Here is a 25,268-nt window from a genome sequence, read left to right as displayed (position 1 = left end):
TGTAAAGTTACTGCTGTACTGACCACAAACGAACTAAAAACTGTGCAAGGACAGTACACAGGGGGTTGAGTTCTTATTTGCCTGCAATAGAATAAACATAAATTATAAAATCCAATGCTTACGCAAGGATGATTGAATGCAAGGTTTTGGCAATCCGAAGCAAAGTTGTGGAAGTAGCTTTGGTTATTAGTTGTTCAGACCGTAGATATTGAGATGCAAAGCTTTCTAATTTTACTAGAGAGCGCGCCCAGGAATTCGTTTATGTATTGTACTTGTCAGTACATTCTGTTCAGCTGATATACGAAATAGCGGGCTACCATAAATAACACTGTGTGACAAAAAAAAACAAATTAAATATACTTTTATGGAGACCTAGCACAACTTATGGCTATAGAAAAACTAAACAAAATGGTATAGGAGAAATTTCCAATACACCCCCAAAATCTCATTTTATGGCCATAAAACCGTTTTTCAGTAGGTTGATGTGAAGAATCACTTCTAACTTCGCCAATTTCCATCCGATTTCGAATTTGTTTTTTTAGTTCGAAAGAACAAAAACAAGTCTTTTTGACAGTGTATCGACAATTTTTCTGAAATGACAACTAACGAGACTGTAGACGGAAGTATTTGGAATTTTTTTATTTTTTCTCTATTTTTTCAACTTTGACATAATTTTTACGATATTATCCGATATTGAGGATTTTTTTTAGTACACTACTGTTATAGTAAATTTAATTTTGCGTCGAATGAACTATATTTGACTGTAATTGAATTAAAATTAATAGAGTTGTGTGAGTTTTAAGATTTTTTACTAATTTGGTATGTAGGCATCGAAGCATGAAAATGATAACAAGTGTCATTATAAACACATAATATTTATTGGATATATATACGGTGCAGTACACAACGGAACTGGTTCCTAACTTAAAAATGCATTGGAAACGGCCCTTTGGAGTTTAGTATGGTACGGTATATTTGTCATTCTCTTCATCAGTTTTGAATACTTCTCTGTAAGAAATTCGATCATCATCATTCATCTGAAGTCGTCATCAACTAAATTCCATTGTTTAAATCGAGAAGCGAACGTAGAAGTAAATCACGAGAAAGATCCTGAAAATCTGAATTTGATACAATGTGTCGTTCTGAAGACTTAGAACCAGACGGAAAGTACTCTTCATCATCAGGTTTATTGTTATCAGTTTGATCATCATCAGCAATGAGTTGAACTTCCTTCAGTTCCTGCAGTTGAGTCAATCATATCGTCCAAGACTACGGGGTTCTTAACAGTTGCAACATCAGCATACTTTATGTGCTTTCGAGCTTTATAATGATGACCGTTTACGTCCGTTTTATAAAAATAACAATCATCTGGTTTATGATAAGGCTGATGATGCCACATAATTGGAGAATATTGAGAAATTCGACTTTTCTGGCAACGTTTTGATTTATATCTCTTGAAAAGTTGAAAAAATAGAGAAAAAATAAAAAAAAATTCCAAATACTTCCGCCTACAGTTTCGTTAGTTGTCATTTCAGAAAAATTGTCAACACACTGTCAAAAAGACTTGTTTTTGTTCTTTCGAACTAAAAAAACAAATTCGAAATCGAATGGAAATTGGCGAAGTTAGGAGCGATTCTTCACATCAACCTACTGAAAAACGGTTTTAGGGCCATAAAACGAGATTTTGGGGGTGTATTGGAAATTTCTCCTATACCATTTTTCTTAGTTTTACTATACCTACAAGTTGTACTAGGTCTCCATAAAAGTATAAAATCACTGTCGCACAGTGTAATTCGTCAAAAAAACCTGCGAAAATAGTTCGTTTTTACTCTAAGGAAAAGTGTCAATCAAAACCAAATAATTTAAACTGAAGTACATACAAACTTTTAAACTTTGCTTTGAAAGCATAGAGAATTAAATTGAATATGAGTTCTGATCTCCTTCGTTTGGGATATTCTACAAACATAAATACTTTTATTAACTTTTTTTAAGTCATAAAAAATTAAAGGTTATCTTCGTTAATTGTTAATAGTTATTAATATTATTACATTTTACTTGAACTTATTCTGTTTGCTGCTTTACAAATTATTCTTGTTGGCAACTACTAATTATTATTGAAGTGTTCCTAATGCTTGCCTTGTCTTCTAAGTGAAAACTCTGGCAATTGGGGAAGCTTGTAGATTACCAACCGCAGATTTGTCTTTTAAGGGCAATATCGCTATTTTTCGGATCACCCAGCTGCAATCCAAGCACTAGAATCAGTTACAACCATATGAACTGGCAAGAGGGGGATCTGCCATAGGGTGTAATGAAGAATGCAATTTCCTCAAAGTACCTCCGAATCGCGAATTAAAGATTAAGAGACGGACAACATGCGAAATTATCAGAATATTACGACCCATCTACAACCACAAGCAAACGTCAACATTGAAGCAACGGGGCACCCGGAGGCTCACGGCAGTCATAACTAGCTTTTAGACTACGAAGGAATAAGCAGCCAAACACAGCACGCATTGCCACCACTGTAAGCAACCAGAGAAAAAGGAAACGATTTTCCATATCCTCTGTGATTGAGAGTCTCGAAAAACTGTCTCGCTTAGATGTCAACAACCTAATAAGGGTCTTAAACTGCACAGACTGGATATAGTCATGCCGCAAATGGTGTGGAACCGCTAGTTGGATTCCGGATGAATCACCATTTTAACTAACCAACCAATTTATTATATTCGCAATATTTTATGTATCTCTTTATAATTATGGTTTTCGTGTTGATTACTTTTCTGTGTCAATTATGAATATTTTTTTTTAATTAATTTTCTATTTTTTGTTTATTATGTATTTTATACTGCTTGTGTTTATGGGAAACAGAGCACTGAATGCTAACCAAAGTGATGGTTTAGAAACTGATAATTCCCAATTGTTGTTTAAAAACTATCCAATTAATGCTTCTTTCTGTGTTTCATTATTGACGAATGTTAATAATTCACAATTTGACAGCGGTCCCATGAGAAAAAGAGTTTCGCGTCTAGTCCTCTATGGTTCAGACGTCAACGCAGTAGCATGACAACACAATTCCAGTTTTTCGTAAATAAAATGCTGTCATAACCCCTGTTACCTGTGACCCCTGTATAAATCAGCTGATTCCTTCAAATTTGCTGAGAGCTGGTTAACGAATTGATGTTGTCTACACTTTTACACTTGGCGTCGTGATCTTTACACAAGCACAAAAGAAAACGCAAGTTACTGCGCACTGCTTTTCATTATTCGTAAAGTATTTTGTTTTGTTTATTTTTGCCTTTCAATCGTCTCCTGCCTTTCGTACAGAAAGAAGCAAAAATGTGACCCTTGGCAAATATTTCGTTACTTCCAAAAAAATCCAGCGGTGCTGACTAACCATAAAATACACTGAATTCTACGTATAATTACGAATTCTTCTTTTTATTCTTATTTTTAGTAACAATTCAAAGACATTTTGTTGAAGCATTATAAAATTGCAACTAGTATTTCGAAAAGGATCCTTGCTTTAAGAAGCATTTTAGAATATAATCATTATTCGCTCTCAACAAGATTTGCAAACGTTGTGCGTTTAAAACGTCTTCGAGAAAAATTCAGCCAAAGTAAGCTGGATGCTGCAGCGTTGACATTATTTTTTAGTCGTATTTGTGATCTACCTATGGCAAATTGATTCAGCCACAGTTGGCATGCCAAGGTCACGAATATATTCTTTATATAGGATGGCATGTTTACTATTAGTCCGCGAACCAGGGGTCATTTTGACCTCATCATTTCATGCCGATATAAGAATGTATCATTGCGTTCATACATCTCGGCGGCGCGCGGAATTTTCAACGCTTCGGCTGACGGTCTTCCCACCGCTATAAACGCAGTTAACCATCATTATTATATTTTCATATGTATCCAAAATTATGTAAAAAAATTTCAATTGGCATAAAGTAGTTTTACTTTTTAATTTATTTTACAAGTTCGCCTGTTCAGCTGACGTATTTTCCTCCCTCTACGGCGCAGATGACTATCTTTTTTATTCTACTAAATGTCAACAATACACAAAAAAACTTCAGCAGGTATTAAATAAGTTGTTAGAAATATTTTTTCGACACGTTTCGCAGCATCCCACGCACGTATCCACCGCTACTGTACCAGCTGACGGTATAAAAACGCAGTCCAAAATCGACCCCTGGCTCCCGGGCTATATGCTCCGCAGTATTTTATTTTGCAGACGTTGGATAGAGGGGATGTACTTTTAACTGGCGTGTCAAGTATAATGCCAGCTCTGCATATTTACATATAAGCTCCTTAATAATTGAAGATGTTCACAGACGCATTGGCGTATGTTAAGGGGGTAGTATGGTATTTTTTTTTTTCATTTTTTTTTTTTTTTTTTTTAAATTATTCTATAACATCTTAAGATTGTTGTGTGAAAGTTTGAAGTGCATTAGAGTAAAATTGACAAAGACACAAAGGATTAAGTATCTACCTCTCCAACCGGATTTCACGCTGTAAAAATCTTCACAAATCTTTAAACGCGTTATTCTCACACTTGCCTTTTTTACGGTCGGTGTCCACTGTAGATTCATATCTACTGCACCGATTCTTTTCAAATTTGGTTTTTTTGTTTCTTTACTTTATTCACGAGGTAATGACGTCGAGTTTTTTTTTTTTTAATTTTGCCATATTTTAAAACAACAAAGTTTTCAAGTTTTTTTTTTATGAAAAATCGGTGTTTTGACTTCAAAGCGCTTTAAAAAATTTAAAAAAAAAAAAAAAAAAATCGACGTTGTTACCTGCGAAACTTTATTAGCTGATGAAATCAATTTGGTTTTTTGATTTTAGTTGATCCAGTAATGAGTTCTGAGGGACACCGCAATAAAACTTTTTTATGAGACGTCCGCGAAGATTCGCTGCCACCAACTCATTTCTTCATAAAAATCAATGAAAATTTCACACAATATTCTTTAAATATGACTTTATAATGAAGTAATTTTAAAATTTTGAATAAATCAACTGTGTCGACAAAAAAAATTTCGAAAAATATGCTTGTTTTGCACCGAATTAACCATACTACCCCCTTAAATAATATATTATATATTGCATGAAAACAGTAGTTGCGTATACGCACCGTGGTGCTAAAATATCATTTCATTTATTTTCAACATACTAAATTATATATTTGTATTCTGCTTGCAGCTTATCGTACAATTAAAGGTGAAAAGGGTGAACGTGGACCAAAAGGACCACCCGGTGATAGTATACGGGGTCCTCCGGGACCTCCGGGTCCACCGGGTCCAAAAGGTGAATCGGCAACTTTTCCCGCCTTCGTTGATTTTCCCACCGGTCCTGATGCGGTAAGTATCAATTAAGATTATATAAATACCAAAATCATTATACGTTATATGCACTCCATACTTCGAGTAGGCATAATTATATTATACAATGGCGCACCCTTTTTGCTAGACATTACGCTTTAAAAAATTCAAGTATCGGCTCATTGAACTTGAGTGGAAAACAAATTTGAGTGGTGCAGGTATAGGTATCATTATTCCTCAATTAATCCTGTTAATCCCAGTCGTGCGAAACACTACCTTACTGTGTCCACACCGGCAAACTACAACATACACATGCATTCGCCTTGGTCACATTATTATCACAACCACTCATCTCTCCCAGGCGTTCACCTAGTTGCTGCCCGTCTTGAAAATTTTCACTCGGCATAAATCATTTCCTTTGTGCTGCCGGAATCTTGGAATCCAAACACGGCATTAGTTTAGCGACGAAGCGCAGCAGTTTCAGCAGAATATATCAGTCCCTCAAAGAATCTGTTTTTCATGGACACATTTGTTCGCATCCCAACCAAAATGCCGGCCGAAAGCATCCGAAGCTTATATAATAATTTTATCGCTTTGTAAGCTTTTGTACATTAAAAAAAAATAAGTTTATCTTAGAAGATTTATTCTATTTCACTAAATATGGCTCTTTGTCATTCCTGATGTAGGTAATAAATCATTCGCAAGAACAGCCATTAGTGACAGTAATTATTGGGGTTTATATACTTAACAGAAGTGTTTATCTATTATCGCGCATGTGCATTTATGTGTGCGTGCGTATGCTTACTTGCTTGCCCACCATTGGTTTATAGTTTGTCTACATTAATAAACATTGATCCCGAATTCCACATAAATTTTGCAATTATCGGCTGATACTAGTAATTGTACAATAATTAGTACATAATCAACACAAATGTGGAAGTAAATGCATAAACAATAACGTACAAATACAAGCACAGAAAGTACTCATAAACGAGTGTGTTCATAATTGCAGTGGCGACAATACGTTAGTTCTATTGAGCGGAAGCAGCAATAAAACATATATTTACAGTTATTGCGGTTACCTATTTCCAGTTGGCAATTGATTTGCTAACACACACAAGCCAAACACACGCATATGTTCGCTGTACCTGTAAATTTGTGTATATGTAAAAGTGCACTAATAAATGCTAGCGAAGTAAGCGCAAATTAACTGCAAATACTGAACTAAATCTACTCTACATAAACTGAATGGGCATGCACGTACGCTGACTTAGCTATTATGTGTGTATTTACGATTGCAGTAATACCAATACAAATATGCAAAACCCGATAATTGTCTACTTAGTGGTTTTAACGTGAATGTTGAAGGGCTTTTATTTGTTATACTTCATTTCTAAGTGCACACTTAGGCTTTTACATAAGTGGTATGTGGGCAGGTGAACAGCAGTCCACATGCATACTTGTGTATGCTAATATGGGCTCGTATTGTTTATGCATTATTAAGTGGTCAAGCAGTTGAGTAAGACCGGTACTAATTATGGTTTAAACTTCAATTTTTACAAAACTCATTCAAGTATTCCTTAATCCGAAATACACAAATGCAAAGAGTTTTAGCTGCCGGATTAGCTTAGGGTGATTAGCAGGCAAGGGTGGAGGGCAGAGTAAGAGCATACACTAGAGGCGTGGGGTATGAGTAATGACATTTTAATATTAATTGCTGCCGCCTGATAGGCAGATAGCAGCCACATTAATTGAAGCCACCACAAGAATATGCGACAAGGGGGCTACCCGGCAGAGAGTCGGCATGAGCTTAAATTGTTTGCTTGCGTACCAGTACGAGAGTAACTAACTACTATTCCATTGCAGAGAATTTAACTCTGGGAACTACGTAAACCGTTGTTCTCTTTTAAAGAAATTAATATAGTGCACTGAGCAGATTGCAAACCTCCGATAATCTATGAAAGATGAAATAGAGAATTGCGTAATCGCAGATGAAGCAAAGCTGGTTTAAACATGTGTTGTTTTTGCTCTTGTTGTTGTTGTTGTTGAAGTGTTAAAGTATTTCTATTGAAATAATCTTAATTAGCGACTAGCGCCGTTTTACTCCCACTGATCTCGTGTGATGTCTTGTGTCATCATCAATCTTCTGAAATTGATACCACAAACGGTGTCCATGCTTTGTCACCAGATTCGCTACTCTCGAGAGCAAAAAATGCACACAAATCTTCAGTAAAAATGCAAGTTTGTACAAAGTGCTTTCAAAAAAGGTATTCTACATACCTGTGCCATTCGCCGCAATGTATTAAATAGTCCCGAATCCAATTATTGGAGAAATAACCGGAAAAACAGCAAGATCAAGTCATTACCTCTATTTCGAAAACGAAACTTGCATTACAAAACAGTAGGAATCAGGAAATAATGAACTCAAATTGAGTACAGGTGGTTCTAAACCAACTGTTGTTTTGAACCGAAAAAGACGGGCCCAATTCAGTTGCCAGTTGCAGCAGAAATGTAGCAAAAAACAATAATAGATTCGAGTATTCAGCATTTTTGGTTTCAAAAAATTTAACTATTTTGAGTTCAGAGCCGCGTAGAATTTCCAACTAAACTGATTTCGCTTATATGAATAGCCATAACGCATCACTGTTGGCTGTTATGTATGTAACTTTTGTCAGATCTATCTCATGTTCAAGTTCACCGGGAGAAATATAATTTCTCCACAAATTTTTATTAAGTATGTTTTATAAAGCACAAAAAAACAAAAAACAAATAATTATAAAAAAATATCAAATAATACAAATCCAAATTTTTTTCACTGTTGCCGACCGAGATTGTGTGTGATTACAATTGGATCAATTTCGGCTTCAATGACTTTGTGTGTTATGAAATCTTTAATGTTAAAGAAAAGTACTATTGTATATTTTGTCATGTGCCATGAAAAAGCTGCTACTAAAACCGGCAGCCATTCGGAGGCGGAATATACCATAATTATATATACCTACATTAAAATACACGTCACATATTGAAAGATGCCCTATTTAACCCTTTTAGTACTTACTTATGTTCCCAATTTCGATATACAGCTGTGCATTTTTTCTTCATCAGTTTTTAAAGTTCACCTAACCTGAGTAAAGCAACAACTTTTGTACGGTAAATTTATATAAAACATATTTCGATGTTCAAAATATTTCAAAATTCAAAAAGAGCGGAAATAATAAGCACATTCTGCTTAGAACGTTGTACATATGTCAACCACAATGTACGAGTCCAACAACAAAAGCTCCTGCTACATGGATAGTCATTTTGGAGGAGAATGGCTAACCTGCGAACAAGGCAGCCTGCGTAGGCAAAATAAAAATACATATTCAATGCAGCGCACATAATTGCAACGTACAACAATGTGTGATACACCATGCAAATCCACCGCGAAGCTATCTGGGGAAATTAGGTATTTATTTCCATCGTCGCTTATTCGCTTATGCACTAATGCGCCTTTGCATGCACACTCGTGCGTGTATATGTGATACAGGGAAGCTCCGTTTTGTATCGAACTCTATATAGTTTTGAATGCCAAAATACGTTCGCACAATTTTAGCTTATGGACATGCAATAGTGACCCCCTTTGTTATGCTGAGCTTTTACTCGAATTTATGGTACACGTATTGATCTTTATGTAGCTTCGGAAGAATTTGGGATTACATTTACAAAGTTTTATTGAGCTGGTTAAGTTTTGCTCTGTAAAATATCACGCAATATAACTATTGGAAAGTAAGTTTTTGAAGGCGTAGAGAGTTTTAAGTACCTGTGGATACTACTAAAAAATCACCATGGCGTTCAAGACTGCAACCAAAATCGACTTCATGCAGCAAACTACTAAATTCCAGACTACTCTCACGCAGCTGTAAATACACTATTTATAAAAAATAATAACACCAGATTTGGCGTATGATTCTAAGTTATGAGTAATACCAATCAATAATAAAAAAATCTCCGAACTTCTGCAAGATTAGTCTTACAAAAAGTGTATGGTCCAAGTTGAGGATGGTTGTTATAGAATCAGATACAATGAGGAGCTGCTGCGGATTTGCAAAGGGAAATATGTCGTTAAACTCGTTAAATCGCAACTACTCAAATGTAAATAACGTCCCAAAAAATCCTTTTTAAATCACAATACGCTGGCCATCAGATGTAAAAGAGGGTCTAGAAACTGAAAATGCATAACTGGTGGTATGCTGTCTTGAATCGTACAACTTGGAGAGGGCTAGTTGATTAAGCTAAGACGCTGCCTGACGGCGATGATGAAAATCCGTAAAGCTCATAAAAATGAGCATCGTTAGAATGTGTTTGCTTCTCGTAGAACTTATTTTTCAGATCCCTTAGACGTTTGAGTTATTTAAAGAACCACAGACGCTCAACGGTATTGGGATACGACTTACAGAGGGTGGCCAAATAGTTATACTCAAACAAAATTTTCTGTACTTTTATTCGGTTTCTTAGCGTCCAATTTTTTCTTAATATTTCGAAGCTGGACTGCGAAACATTTAGTAACTCAGCTATTTGACGCTGGGTATTTGTTTGACACTTCCCCATCTCTACGAGACAAAATTTTCAATTTATTTCTATAAAAACCCAATTAATAAATAAGAAAACTAGAAATAATAAAAAAAATATGAGTACATATATAACACTATAATAACCCAAAAATAAATAAACATTAGCACATACCTAGTATTGTAGATTTATTTTTTCTAAAAAACCACACCCGCAAAAAGAAGCTTGCGCTTTGAAATTTGAACACACACTGTCACTAACGTCTGTCAAATATATATGAAACACTAGAAAAAACAAAAACATAAGTAATTCCAGATCACGTACAGTGTTGTCAGATGTGTACGTAATGATTCAAAACCAAAAATATTATAACTACTTCCCTATAACATATGTATGTTATCGCTACATCTTTTTACATTATTTAAAAAAGTGATTTTAGTATAATAAAACCTCTGCACATTAATATTAAATAGAGCATACTTCGAAATATCGTAACAAACAGTTATTTGATGTGAATGTTCGACCTTATCTGGATATATTATAGAATTATTTTCTTTGAGGCGATTATATTAACTGCTAGAAATGCAGCAACCGAGGCTGTATCAGCATTTACGAGGAAGTCTAAAGATGTATTGCGTACTGGAAGTTAGACATAAAATATTGGAATACAAGATGTCATTTTGGTAGCAGTGTTCCTACCTTCTCATGTTACTTAATTCGTCTATATACATACTTACATGCATATATTTGCTACTCGATTCCTTATACCAACAGTGGGCTTTAAAAACTGAATCACTCACAAACCTTCTCGGCGGTGGCAGATGCCACTAGAGTGGCTTATATTTGCTAATAAGTTCTTAGTTACTGTAGGAAAACTTACTTGTAGGAGTCAGGTTTTTGTTAAAATAACTTGGTTATTTGAAGTTTTAATAGTTGTCAGCTATAAAATTACTGATGGGTCTTTACTTCTATTGCCCATATAACGATCAACATATGGAAATATGCATATAAAAACAAATAATTATATAAAACTGTTCAATGTAAACAGCTGAAATAAGGACGGCCCTAACTTAGCGCATTCATAATTTCGAAACATAATCAAAGTATTTGCATGATTCTCCCATGCCAAAACTTCAACACATCAATAATAGTGCAACATTGCAGCGAATACAATACTTGGCATTGAATTGGTTCATAATCGAAATATCACAAACACACAAACCATATTTCAAATGATGAAGTGCCTAAAGGAATATGGAAATACATAAAAAATCTGCCGTAGTCTCTTGCAAAATATTTAAGAGCATTCATTTCTTTGAAACTAATGTCTAAGCCTATTTGTATTTATTTTTATTTCATTAATTATATTTAGATTAGTCGAGGATAAAAAATAGAGAGCTCGATTTTTTTCTTTATTACGATTTACACACCAGTGGGTAAGCAATGACCAACCTAAGAATAATCCTATAATTTAAAGAGGCTACTCACAAAAACCAAATGTCAACCGGAGGTTTAATGGAACTGAAGACTGCCCATTTGTGGGATAATAACAAGCTGCTCATCAAAAATTGGAATTAAAGCTGAGCCAAACTCATTTTTTTTCGGGCAGACAGCACTCAGACACAATTAAGTCCATTGTACTGCTCTCGGACTTCCTTTTTATTTTCTTTAAATCTGAGTAAATCTTGTAGTGCCAAGCAGCCAAGGTGCCAAAAACCTCAAGCCTGGGCAGAGTGCACTGTCTGAGATGCCTACCATTTTCTGTGTTTTGCCCATAGAAAGTTTCCCGTCATCAGTTCAATCAGCTCCCTACAGTCCCCTCTGCTTGTGACAGTCGAAACTGCGATATTCGGTCGGAAATGGCAGGTAACATCAGTTTTGTCTATCTGCATCCTCTTTCAGCCTGCCAAGCTTGCTTGTGGGTAAGAGTAACCCGTTTGCTAACCGTAGCTTTGATGGCTGCAGAAGGAAGTGGCAGAACGGGTAAAGAGTCAGAGATCTCGTTACCCGCGATACCCACATGTCCCGGGACCCGTATTAGCATCAGGCTGTTATATCTACCGACATAGTTTAGCGGTGATTTACAGGACTCCATTACCCTTGAAGGGGTTGGGAGGATATCTAAAGCCATGAGCGCAGCTTGGCTGTCACTGCAAACACATATAAATCTGTCTCTCCTTCTGTTTTCCACAACAAAGTTCATCGCTTCTTGAACAGCATACACATCCGCTTGAAGCACAGATGCATTCAAGAGCAAAGTGCAGTTTTGTCCCACTGGATTCCACGTAGACAGGACTTTCCTTGGATGAAAGCATCAAAAGGTGGTAGACTAACCAGAGCGTCCAATGCCGGGCCTGAAGTAGTCGGAAGAGCTCCGGTGCAACAGATGGCCACAGTGCATTGTAGTCTCGATAAGATCCTTCTGACTCCCACGAGAGATAGTCTATTCATCCAGACTACTGATGCATAGCTGATAAGAGATCCAGCCGTGTAGATCCCTAAGATCTTGCTAGGAGAAAGACTCTACGTTTTCCCAAAAACACCCTTGCCTGCCAGAAGACTATCAGTTCTTTGGATGGCTTTGTTTGAACGTGTGACTTCCAAAAGAGTTTACTAACGAGGATTAGCTAAACTTTCAAAACACTTCGCCTGCTATGAGCTGCGCATGACCTTCCATTTCAACATTCAAACAATTTCACATTGAATTGTTACTATAGAAGCGAGTGTGGTTAAATTTATCAGTTAAAACTTTTTTCTGTATACCTGCCCATTGATCCACGGGAGCGAGAATTTAAAATATTGCACCATCGCTTGAGTCTTATGACGGATGCATGAGCTAATTTTCCATGAAATTGTGGGTTTGAAAATACCCTTCCAATGAAATCTTAAAAGTTTAAACCGGTTATGATTTGGCTTAAGTATTCAAAGTGCATACAAATTCTGATTATATTGATTCCGTTCAAAAAATGTTCGCACATTTTTACATATTTCTTTTAACCTTCAATTTTTCTATTATCTCAAGCATTTTGACGGAAGCCTTAAACTATAATAAATTTAAAATGTTTGCTATTTGTGTTTTTGTATACGGAGTCCAGCACTCGAAGTGTAACCAATTTCAGACCGCTCGCGCAGCTGTCTGCAGGGGTATTAGCTGTCTGTTAGTTGGCTATATGACTGTGCAGAGTATTGTTTACAAGCGCGCGGAAGCATTTTGCCGAGAGTAAGCGCGAAAAAAGAAAATCAGTAATGGACTTCAAACGCAATAGTGTGATTGCATTATATTTGGCTGGAAAATCACAACCAGCGATTGTTCGTGAGCTCGAACACATAATGTAAATAAAGTTTTCATTTATCGCACCATTACTCCTTCAATGATAGCATCGCCAAAGGTCATGCAGGTAGTCATCAAAAGACTGGCACGTCACGTGAAATGGTTAAAAAGGTGAAAAAGCGACTTGAGCGAAATCCCCGACGAAGTGCCAATCAAAGGGCGAAATAACTGAAAATATCTGACTGTAGCATCCGCCTATCTAAAGTCAAGCCTTACAAGATCCAAAAGGCGCATAATCTCACACTAAAGCAGCGCAGCAACAACAAATCAGATTTGAGAGAGCGAAGGAGTTCTTCGTTTGGCAGAAAGCGATCAATTTCCGAACATTGTGTTTTCTGACGAGAAAATTTTTCAAATGGAGCAATTCGTAAACTCCCAAAACGATAACGTTTATTCGATCGACCGTTCATACGAAAATTTGGTCATTGATTGGCCACCAGGAGGCAGAACCCCCCGCAGCTAATGATTTGGGGCGCTGTAACCACAGATGGGCGCACTTCAATCGTTTTCATTGAGCCTGGCATCAAGCTAAATGCGATTTGTTATCGGGAAAGTATTCTGGAGGTTGCTTTGAAGCCGTGGGCACACAAACATTTCGGTAGCAGACCATGGACGTTTCAACAGGACTCCTCACCGTCTCACAAAGCTCAAGTGAACCAAGAATGGCAATAAAACAACATTCCGAACTTCATAACGTCCACACAATGGCTCTCAAATTCACGAGCCGCGAATCCTATGAATTATTATCTTTGGGTCATTTTGGAGAGCAAGGTCCGAACTAGAAGATTCAACAGTCTCGAGGCGCTGAAAAAGCCATTGTCTGCGAGTGGGCCAAAATACCTGGAAGTCACATTCGGGCAGCTTGCGATTCGTTTCTGGACCGTCTCAAAGCCATAGTTAAGGCAAAAAGTGGTCATATCGAGCAAAAGTAACTTGATTCTTAATTCTTTATTATTTTCACAAATTTTTTAATTTTATTTGAATAAAAGTAACTTTCCAAACTAAATGTATGGCCTTTTTAAGTGGTTACACTTTGAGTGCCGGATTGTGTAGATTGAAAAAGTTGTTTCTTTGTTTCTTCAGTTTTTTAAGATTTTTTGTATACAAATTAGTTTATGTATACAAGCAGGCAGAAGGAAAAGGTTTTTGCAAAATATTTCAAGTACAATAAATTGAAAAGAAATTCTTCAAAGCACACAGATACACTTTTATTATAAACGATTGAGGTCCAAACTATAAGTATATGCGAGATTTCAGGCTATAAAGGGTTGAGTTCTCCGCTATGAAAATCGAAAGACTTGCTTTTATTTTCAAAGGCAGGTATCAACGGCAGGTATCAAAAACTCTAGCGAAAACGATAAAGGCACGTTGTGCATATCCGATTTACAGATTGGGAAGTGGCATTCTTCAATGTGTAAAATAATATCCTCACTAATAACATTAATATTTAATATGTTGTCAAGCTCATTAAAAAATTAATTAACTTGAGAAAGGTTTATAATTCATTTACTATGTACTTTTGTATTGTATAAAAAGCACTTATGCATTTCGTTTTAAAAATTTTCATGCAGTATTTGCCGGAGGTAAACATTTATCTTTATAACCAATTTGTATTTGTGTTTCCTAACAACAAACACACACCTACATACATATTTTCTGCTATATAAATAAAACTGCTTCAAGCTGACATTGAGTGATGAACAAGCAAAAAGTATGCGTTCTGTTGGAATTAATCTTCTTACCCACTTGCATACCTAGCGCACGTTCTAATTGTAAGGCAATATATAATTGTAAGGTAATATATAACATGCATGTGTATATGTACATATATAAAACTGGATGTGCATATGTGTGAGTGTACGCTCGTTCGGTCGTAAGTGTTGTGAATATGGCGAGGATGGTTTAAAAGCTTGCTTTACTAAGATATTGTCGAGATACTTCAAAAAACCATATCTACAGACCGATTTGGGCTGTAGCTAAAGGATACTTTATATGAGTGATGTGAAGATTAATAATTTCAATTTTTTATTTTTTAATTTAGAGAAGGGTGTATGCTCTATAAGACAATATAAAAATGGCTCAATTGAGGGAAATCATTTTAGAGTTTTGGCAGATCGTACGATAAATATATGCAGCAAAGTATTGAAAAATTGTAAATATTCAAAAAGGAGCGAAATAAGCAAAAAAGTTCCAAGGAGTCTTTTCTGAAACATTGTTTTCCAATTATCACCTTACTAATTATATTCAAACAGACAAATCACACAAGCAAAGCAAAAAGAAAAGACAAATCTACATAAGATATATGCAAACAGTCACATCTTTGTCCGAAAGATATATATATACCTATATACAATAATTGACACGTACACCCGTTTTGGGTGTTTGGCCGAGTTCCTCCTCGTATTTGTGGTGTGCGTCTTGATGTTGTTCAACAAATGGAGGGACCTACAGTTTCAAGCCGACTCCGAACGGCAGATATTTTTATGAGGAGCTTTTTCAAGGCAGAAATACACTCGGAGGTTTGCCATTGCCTGCCGAGGGGCGACCGCTATTAGAAAAATGTTTTTCTTAATTTTGGTGTTTTCACCAAGGTTCGAACCGACGTTCTCTCTGTGAATTACGAATGTTAGTCGCGCACCAACGCATTCGGCTACGGTGGCCGAAAGATATTCGAACTATTTATAAAACCCCCTCGGTGGCTCGAACTTGTTCGCATTTTTGGTTAATTCACAGCTGCAGCTCTTCAAAAATTAACATAGACTAATGTAATGCTTTTTCTAAACAAATATATATCTACAGCATTTTAATCACTCGTACAAGGTTCCGTTCGTCTACGTGTAAACGCTCTCTAAGCCAGCCAAAAATTGAGCTGGGGCATCGTCATGCTGATATTTCCCGTGGTTAAACGGAATGATATTCAGAAGATTAACCTTTTTGTTATGCTGAAAGATAAGATAAACAGCGCCAGTTAATCGATTTACGAGAACAACAGAACTATGATATTCTAATAAATAGCCTACAATTCCATGCAAATGTTTAGAAACACCTGTCTGATGGGCAAATTCCATTAGCGCTTGCCATTAGCGTTGGCCCTAACATGCGCATTATGAAAACTTATAACTCTACGAGTATTTCGTACGAACGCAGCCTCATTAGTACAATGAGAAACAGTACAAAACAGAAATGGAGTCACCTACAATTTATTTGGTACATATACGATTTTTTGTAAAGTGTTCTATATTTCATAATATTTTGCAAAGTTAGAAAAACAGAGTAGACAGATATTTTATTTATTTTTTTTTTTTCATTTTTCAATATAAAAAGCAAAAAAGTGTTTGTAATGCAAAAAACAAAAGAACAAATATACAGCGAACGCACTCCGAAGCTGAAATGATGCAATTTAAAAAATAGCAACTATTTATTTCTAATTTTAAAATTTTTAAGGTACTTAATACTTTCTCTACAAATTTATTTACTTTCCGTCTTTCTAAAAAAAAAGAAAAAAAACGGAAAAAAATGTTCGTTCTCCACCCAAAAACTTATCCTTTCTATACTAACTCCCGGACAATAGCCAGTACATTATTTGCATTGTGGCTGCTAAAACAAGCAAACAATAAAGTTATACATTGCATCAGCGACGCCAGCAAGAGGGAGCAGGCAATCGCGGTAACAGCAGACACTCCAAAATCTAATGAAGTCCTCTATCATCTGAGCGATCCTTCTGCCAGAAAAATGTGAAACAAAGATGGTGCTCCAAGCTATAAGAAGACGTTGTTGTTGTTGTTGTTGTAGCAGCATAAACATTCCCCCTACCTACATACGGGGAATGCTGCTGGAGTGACAGTCCTTGGCCGGATATAAATCCTGGTCGTTTCGGTAACGTAGAACCGACTGTCGTGGAAACGACGGCTTTCTTCTTTCTCTTTGCAAGAAGACGTTGTCCTTAGGACTGGTAGCGGCAGGCTAATCACCTATCCTGTCAGAAATTTAATAGGTTAACGAAACCAATGCAAGACAAGTCTTGTCAAGGCCTTATGCTCCCGATTTGACTCATGTCGTTCCTCAAAGATTGTTCAAAAACGTAATAGGAAGCTTATTTATGTTGCAAGAGAGAATAAGCTGGTACTTATTTGCGTTCCAGAACACTGTAGTATTCAAGGGAATTGAATTGCCAACTGTGGACTAGCATTGACCCCACAGGCACCAGAGCCAATAATCGAATTCAGTTCTGGAGGAATCATTAAGTGGATCAACGATTACGTATGCAATTTATATAAGAAGCGATGGTCCGGCCTAGAACGCTGAAGAATTGCAAAGTGTCTACTAACTATCGGACTTTTTTCTAAGCTAGAAAAGGCACAATTAGCACAAAAGGTGCCATTTTAGTATGTCACTGGTAGAACCCCTGCCATTATTTAGTCAATCTTGATTTGACTATAAATCTGCCTATGTTATCAATTTTCTTTTCTGCAATTTTTACCAAGTTGTTCATTGGGTTTTTCCCCACCATTATATTGTATGTCGTAAAAACCCAACCTTGGGCACTTGCACAGATAGTGGAACACTGTCTCCCTCGATTCGTCTTGGTCTCTCGTTATATAGCATGGTCTGCGATAGGCCAATGGCCGGTTATTATTAACGTAGTTTTAAAGATGTCTATTCTTGGCTTTCGTAACAGCTCGTCAGTTCTTAACTCTTTTTACTATGGACACTTTTCTTCGTTGGTGTTGGTGCAACTGTTAATAGGCTTCTTCTGGAATTGCAAAAAGTTCTCCCTTTTGTAGACGCTTCGGGGGCAGTCCACCTCTAACACTTCGGATACTCTAGAGAAAGCCCCCTGTATTACCAGCTAATCAGGTTTCTCATTTCGTTCTATGCTTCTATGGCCAGTTACCCAAATGAGAGTGATGTATGTAATGCATGCTAAGGCATTTAATTCTTCTTTGCATAGTCTGACAATTCTAGAACTGGTTGTTGGTGACTTTATGGCTAAGGTGAATGCTTGACTGTTCGTAAAAATATGTATTTCTGATAGTTGTTGTGGATAATTATCTTACAAGCTTGCTGCTATTCCAATTCGCCAGGCAAAAGAATTTGGAAGTTTCGAGACCTTTCGAATATACACCCGGACTAACATTGCAATTCATCTTGGGTACATCGGTTTAAAGTGCGGTGGTATCTTCCTTGACCAATAAATTTATTTTCCATTCCTTTCACGTGGGAAAAAATACCTTAAATTCTAGTCTGAAGTCTAGGGTATCGGTAATGTAGTCTGATGGATTACCGTTTAGCCTCCGACTATCAAGAACAGGGCCGTGGAGAGAGTATTCGGGCCCCGGGGGAAGCTTGAGATGCAGGCCCCTTCAAATTATGTCTAATTCATATAATTCGAATTACTCTCGAGTCCGGGCCCCTCTGAAAACTCCGGGCCCGGGGGAAAAAGTACGCCCCCCCCTCCCCTCCCCTCTCGTCGGGCCTGATCAAGAATGGTACTACGACCAAACACCTCAATTACGCTTCTACATCTCAGAGCTTTAAATGCAGTAGGTTTCTTAGCTTGAGTGGCTTAGAAGTTACTAAATTTCTTGGTGCTTATTGGCTTGACTTTTCAAATTTCTATAGAAAATACCAAACACAAGAAATTATACACACACACACACGTTCATGCCACGCGGCATGCTTCATGCTTTCACGCGGCACTTCGTTTTCATTAGTTTGTTTAGTTTAAATTTCACAAATCTCAATATTGCCTAGTCATTCATTGAATATTTACAAACAAATAATTTCATTTCCTTTGCTTGTTTGTTTTGTATTATTCAGTTGCCTGATGTCAGAATTATCAAAATCCCGAAAAATAAAGTAGCGGTTTTGGGAAAGTGCCACCTTCTGTAGTCTATTGGCCTTGCTTATTACCTTGTTCGCTAAATTCCTTTCCTAAACGAAGTGTACCTCATATACCCAATTTCATTAAGGTATATACATACATTTCTACTGAAATTATCGTCTGCTCACATACGAGTACATCCATCATATCTCTACATTCTGAAAATCTTTGTATAGATGAATGCATATGCCAACATCATCCCTAATTTCGTTTTATGAACGAAGTGCATTATTTTTTACCGAGTTTTCAAATATTAATAAATTTCTCGCATATTTCACATATTTTGAGGTTTCTCAATTTTGTTCCTGTATAGGAATGAATTCTGAAAACCTAACCAAATGAAAATTTTAATTTATTACTGGAAAGGCATAAGGTTTAAAATGCATACATTCATATATGCATACATATGTGTCTGTAACTTCCCACAGAACGAATAAATGGTTACTAAAATCAATGAAGATGTAGATGGGTGTACTGCGTCTCGGCACACCTATAATGACAAATGAAATGTGCAAGCATACGCAAACAAAATGTGATAAAAACATATACCTACGTAAATACAAATGGTTCATGAATGTGAGCGCATATGCGTGCATATGCTAATGAATGTATCAACATACGCATAGCGAAAAACAACTGTAAGCCTTTTCACTATTCATTGGTATCAAATATTTTTTGCGCTATTTTTGGCTGCTGCCACTCAATAGATAGTCCAATGCATGAATTGGAACACCCCCGCAAGAAAAAGTTGTAGTACCGGACTGATTCGCTACTTCTGAATTTATTTAATTATGTTTTCCATATAAACTATTGAATTTTGAAAGTGAAAATTGTCTCCCACTGAATGCTTTTTCGAAAGTTTGGAGTTAGTAATTCGGCAGATAATAGATGTCTCGGAGCAGAGTTAAATTCAACGAATTTGAAAAAAAAAAACGAAAATTAAACTGCAGTCTGCAGCACCCAAGATTGTATTAGAAATTCAAATTCAAAATTTCGTTGTAGTTGAAAACTACACATCATTTTTGGTCCTTACCAAAACAAAAACTTACTGGGTCAGAAACTATACAAGGTGAAGTCCAAAATACACAAGACTGACCTAAAATAGAAACAAAAAGAGCTTTGTTCAGATAATTCGAGTTCATTTATTCAATATAGTCCGCTATGGCCTTGATGCAGTGTTTTGCGCTATCTGAAAGCGTGTTTCAGGTCATTGACCGAAATGTCCTTCAGGATGTCGGTACGAGCCTTTGGTTGGCCTCTACGGACTCAAAACGTTTTCCTTTCATGGCCAAATGCAATTTTCCGAATAGGTAAAAGTCACAGGAGCCATACCAGGCGAATACGGTGAGTGATTGATAGTTAAAATGCGTTTTTTCGTCAAAAAATCAGTCACAAGAGTGGATCGATGAGATGATGCATTCTCATGCAATAAGCGCCAGCTTCCTCCTTCGCAGTATTTAGGGCGAATTCGACGAATTGGATGCAACAAACGCTTCAAAACGGCAAGATAGAAAATTGCATTGACAGTTTGAGCTGTCCGCACGAATTCCTTGAAGATAATTCCCTTGGAATCGAACACCAATTGAGTATCGACTTGATTTTTGACTTTCCCAACCGCGAGTTTTTGGGTGGTGGCTCGTCTGGGGCCTTCCATTCGGCACTTTGACACCTAGTTTCAGGCTCATATTGGGAGCACCACGTTTCATCACCAGTTAGAATGTTGGGTAGGAAATTATCGTCTCTTTAATGAGGTCTTTCGAATGCTGAATTCTGAGCAACTTTTGGTTCTCAATTAACTTGTGCGTAATAAAACGTGCACAGGCCTTTCGTAAACCCAAATAATCAGTTAAAAGGCTATAAATCGATGTATTCAACTCTGATTCCAGGATGTCAACGATGTTTCGGTTCATTTTTGATAAATTTGCGAACAATTTCGATAGAGTATCGGTGATTACTGACTTTACCGTATGTTCATTGTCATTCATGCCATCGCAATCATCTTTGAAACGTGTACACCACTCATGAACTCTGGCACGAGATAGACAGTTATCGCCATAAACTTTTCTAATCAATTCAAATGTTTCGGATTTTAAAACAAAATTTGATATTAGCTCTTTGTTCGAAACTCATTTTTGTACCAATGACACAAACATACTGACACTTTAAACGCAATAAATTCGCTTCCCTTGAACCGAATATCACCAAGCTTTCACTGGAAGTCAGCTAGGGATGCAACTTCCAACGCACTAAAAAGATGGTGCAATCAAAAACATTTTTATGACGCCAGTCTTTCTTATTTTGCATTTCACTTTGTCCAGGTATGTTATCATACAGGTCATGATCACTTGTGAAAACATCGACTCGAGCTACGTTTCGCAGCATAGGGCCAAAGCAAAATTTTTCCACTCCGTTCTGTTCCCTGTTTTTAATTCTACTTGCTGCTACGTCAGGTTTTTACTCGAAGGTTTACTTTCGTTTTCCATTCAACGGCGCCATTTACCTCTAGGTCTGTCTCGGTTCAGCTAACCCTAAGGATTTCAGTCTAATGTTTGTCTGTCCATGCGTCCCTTGCGTAACGTATGAATAAGCCACCTCCACTTGTTCTCTCTCTGATTTCTTACGCGAGTGGATTTGTTGGCATCGCCGGTGTAAGTCGGGATTCGATATCCAATTGTCTCGGCAACAAATGCGCAGGATATACCTCAGGCTGCAATATACAAATACTTAACACTTAATGTTGAAATTAGAGATTCGAAGTTTGGTATGCGTGCTGATTTGTTTTGACAGCTTCACTGGTCGGAGATTAGCAAATGCGATTCTTGCGATCTGCAGCCTGGTGAAAACATCACTTTGGCGTCCCCCATCCAAGATATTGGCATGTATCGCCAAATATTTTGTTTTCTTTACTTTGACTTTGAGTACAGCAGAAATAAGTGTTTTCGTGTCAAGGTCGTTTAGTTTGATTGACATGTAAAACCTTGTGAAATGTAAAATATTACAGGGCTGGGCTGAGCATATATATGACTCTCCTCCGAAAGTATAACATTTATTATACCAATATTTTCTTCCTCTTTTCAAAATTGCATCGTATTCGAGGAGCAGGTGAATTGTGGTCCCTGGAGACAACTCAAATGTCTTCGCCTAGTAAGGATATCAAGGATGTCTAGGGATGTTATTACCGGTCGTTTTATGCTTTGAAAATACCAAGATAAAACATTTACAGTGAAGACAGAAAAATCGCTTTTTATAGAAAAAGAAAGCGTGTTTCACTTTAGTTGCATAGCAAATATGAATATGTTTTGAACGCTTCTACCTTTTTTTATCAAAGAGCAGTACGAATATATTTACATATGTTCTAAGAAGTTGCACTGGCGTGCTTGATTTTTTATCTTAACATTAATGAATATATTACAGCCTACTACTTTCCAATTATTCTGCTTTAATTTTACGAGATTAAAATTAGCGCATGAACTGAAAAGTCCCGGGCCTAACATATAAATGCCACTAGTTTTATTGTATTCAGCTCTTTTTCTGTTAGCACTCAGTTAGCATCGAAAAGAATTGCGTGTTTTAATTTTACACTGATGGAAAAAATATCGCACAAGTGAAACAAGGGCTGGAAAGGTATAATTGGAAGACCTCTTCATCAGAAACAACAATAAAACGATGGTTTGCTGACTTCAAACATGGTTGTAGAGACACTGATGATGCAGAACGCAGTGAACAATGGCTGAAACATGGATCCCTCACTTCACGTCGTCACGCGATCGTCATCTGAGTGGACAGTAAATGGTGAACCTAGTTCAAAGCGCCCAAAAGCACAACAATTGGCAAGAATTGGTTAAGGTGTCTGTATTTTGGGATGCGCGAGGCGTAATATTCATTGACTCTCTTGGGAAAGGGAATAAATTAACAGTGAATACTACATATATAGCGTTATTGGAGCATTTTAAGACTGAAATTGTATAGAAATGTCCGCATATGGCAAAGAAAAAAATTGCTTCACCAAGGCAACGCACCGTATCAAAGCGCCCAAAAGCACAACAATTGGCAAGAATTGGTTAAGGTGTCTGTATTTTGGGATGCGCGAGGCGTAATATTCATTGACTCTCTTGGGAAAGGGAATAAATTAACAGTGAATACTACATATATAGCGTTATTGGAGCATTTTAAGACTGAAATTGTATAGAAATGTCCGCATATGGCAAAGAAAAAAATTGCTTCACCAAGGCAACGCACCGTATCACAAGTCAATCAAAACAAAGGCAATTGAACTTCGAATTGCTCCCACATCCACCGTATCCGCCAGGTTTGGCTGTCAGCGACTACTGGCGACGCAGACCTAAAACAATTGTCGCCGGTAAGAAATTTCGCTCGAATGAAGAGATTATCGCTGAACCTGAGGCCTATTTTGAGGCAAAATATACATCGTTCTAAAAAAGTGGTATTCAAATGTTTCAATATCGCTTTATGTACATAGCTAAGTTGTTACAAAATAATATGTATCTCAATTTCAAGACTAATCTCAAGATGTTTGAACTACAATAGAGATATCCGGAAAATACCGGGATGGTAAAATTCGAAAAAAACTGAAATATCACGATGTTGTACCAATTTAAGTGGTCCACAATTGGCGCAATCATACAAACTATTTCTTTACCAAGAATTTGTTTGACTAGTTCAGGTTTTCCCTAAAAGGACACTTTGGCTTTGCCATAAATTTTCATATTTTAAGTGAATTGCGTATTCCCAATTTATGGAATGACTCTGTCGATACATATGTTCGTACATACATACTGTGCATGTGAATCTACGCATGTATTGCGTGGAATTGAAATTCCGGTTATTGTGAGGCACACGCACATTCCATAATTTTGAAACAATTATGGAAATTGAAGCGTTTGCATACAATATGACTGCAGCGAATTGGCACATGGGCTGACAAACTTGCTATTGTTATGATGTTTGTTGATAGACTGAAAGAGAGTACGGGTGAAGTAGAATTTGCTGGAATGCTCTTAAAAGGCAACTCGGTTGCGTACAGCGTAGAAATGTGGCATCGCTTAAACAATTTCAGTCGGCTATAAATTATGTGGAAATGATAAAAACATTTGCAAGTGTGCATATGCAATTGGAAATTCATGTTGGCAGAGTGGGCGTAATGCAAACAATTGCATGCTTGCATAGACAATTAACACATACACGATCGAAGCGGATTTGGCGGAGTTTCCCTTTCAAATTCTGGCATGTGTCTGTATTTTGTTCTACAAATTGAAGAACCCGCAGTTATATACCACCTCCGAATAGCAAACAGTTTCAATGAAAAGCGTCTTTAATGCTGAAATCTACTAAACGGTTTTCTATTGCCTGCCGAGAAGTGACCGCTAAAAGAAAAGAACTTTTGAATCGTATGAAGTCTCATATTTACGGTAAGTATCGAGATACGGATCAGTTATATAGTAAAACGAATAAGGAGTGCATTGGTCAGTTTATTTCTTCTTTTGGCGTAAAAGCACCACATTTAGCCACTGTGAGACGCTGACACGATGAGTACAAATATTGCCGTGGATTCTTGCGGAATGAATTTCGTGAAGGCCGTCCAGAAACGGTTGTTGTACCAGAAACCATCTGTGTCAATTGATAACACCGGATGGTTATGTGACATATCACCAGATAGAGGCAAACTTAAGCATTATTCGGACTACCATATTACATGAATATTTGGTCGTCAAGCAGATTAGTTCTCAGATGGTACCCAGATAATTTGACAATCCCCCAATAAAAGGCTCGCGTCGTTTGGTGTAAAGGAATGTTGAAGATATTCAGTACAAAACATGTCTATGGAAACAAAATAGCAATCTAGGGTAGCCCCAAAGAGGATATCCAACAAAAGTTGTTCGCGGAATAAGCGTCATGAAGCAAATGGTCGCTTGTTTTTTCGGAAAATCTGGGCATGTCGCTACTGTACCACTAAAGAAACTTAAAACAGTCAATTCTGAGTAGTAAACAAGCATTTGTTTCCGAGAAGTTTTTTGGATAATTAAGAAAAACCGCCCACAGAAACGAATCATCATTCACCAAGACAATGCGAGCTCTCATGTATCGACGCACACAAGAGCACTCAAAAGAGCGAATTAATGTGACATCCCACTTAATGATTTTTTTCATTTCTCGAACA

At 36.9% G+C, this 25,268-nt stretch overlaps 1 protein-coding gene across 1 annotated transcript in view; it reads left to right on the top strand.

Moving 5' to 3' along the window:
- The window catches only part of LOC129241944 (collagen alpha-2(IX) chain-like), a 377,459-nt gene that overhangs the window by 44,004 nt on the left and 308,187 nt on the right, over nt 1-25,268 (top strand). The window contains exon 4 of the mRNA XM_054878494.1: nt 5,206-5,363. Coding sequence (XP_054734469.1) covers nt 5,206-5,363 — 158 coding nt within the window. The remainder of the gene's footprint in view (nt 1-5,205; nt 5,364-25,268) is intronic.

The sequence above is a fragment of the Anastrepha obliqua genome, chromosome 3, assembly GCF_027943255.1.
Source record: "Anastrepha obliqua isolate idAnaObli1 chromosome 3, idAnaObli1_1.0, whole genome shotgun sequence".
NCBI classification, from domain to species: domain Eukaryota; kingdom Metazoa; phylum Arthropoda; class Insecta; order Diptera; family Tephritidae; genus Anastrepha; species Anastrepha obliqua.
The sequence above is the reverse complement of the archived record's forward strand: the minus strand, read 5'-3'. Positions and strand labels throughout refer to the sequence as shown.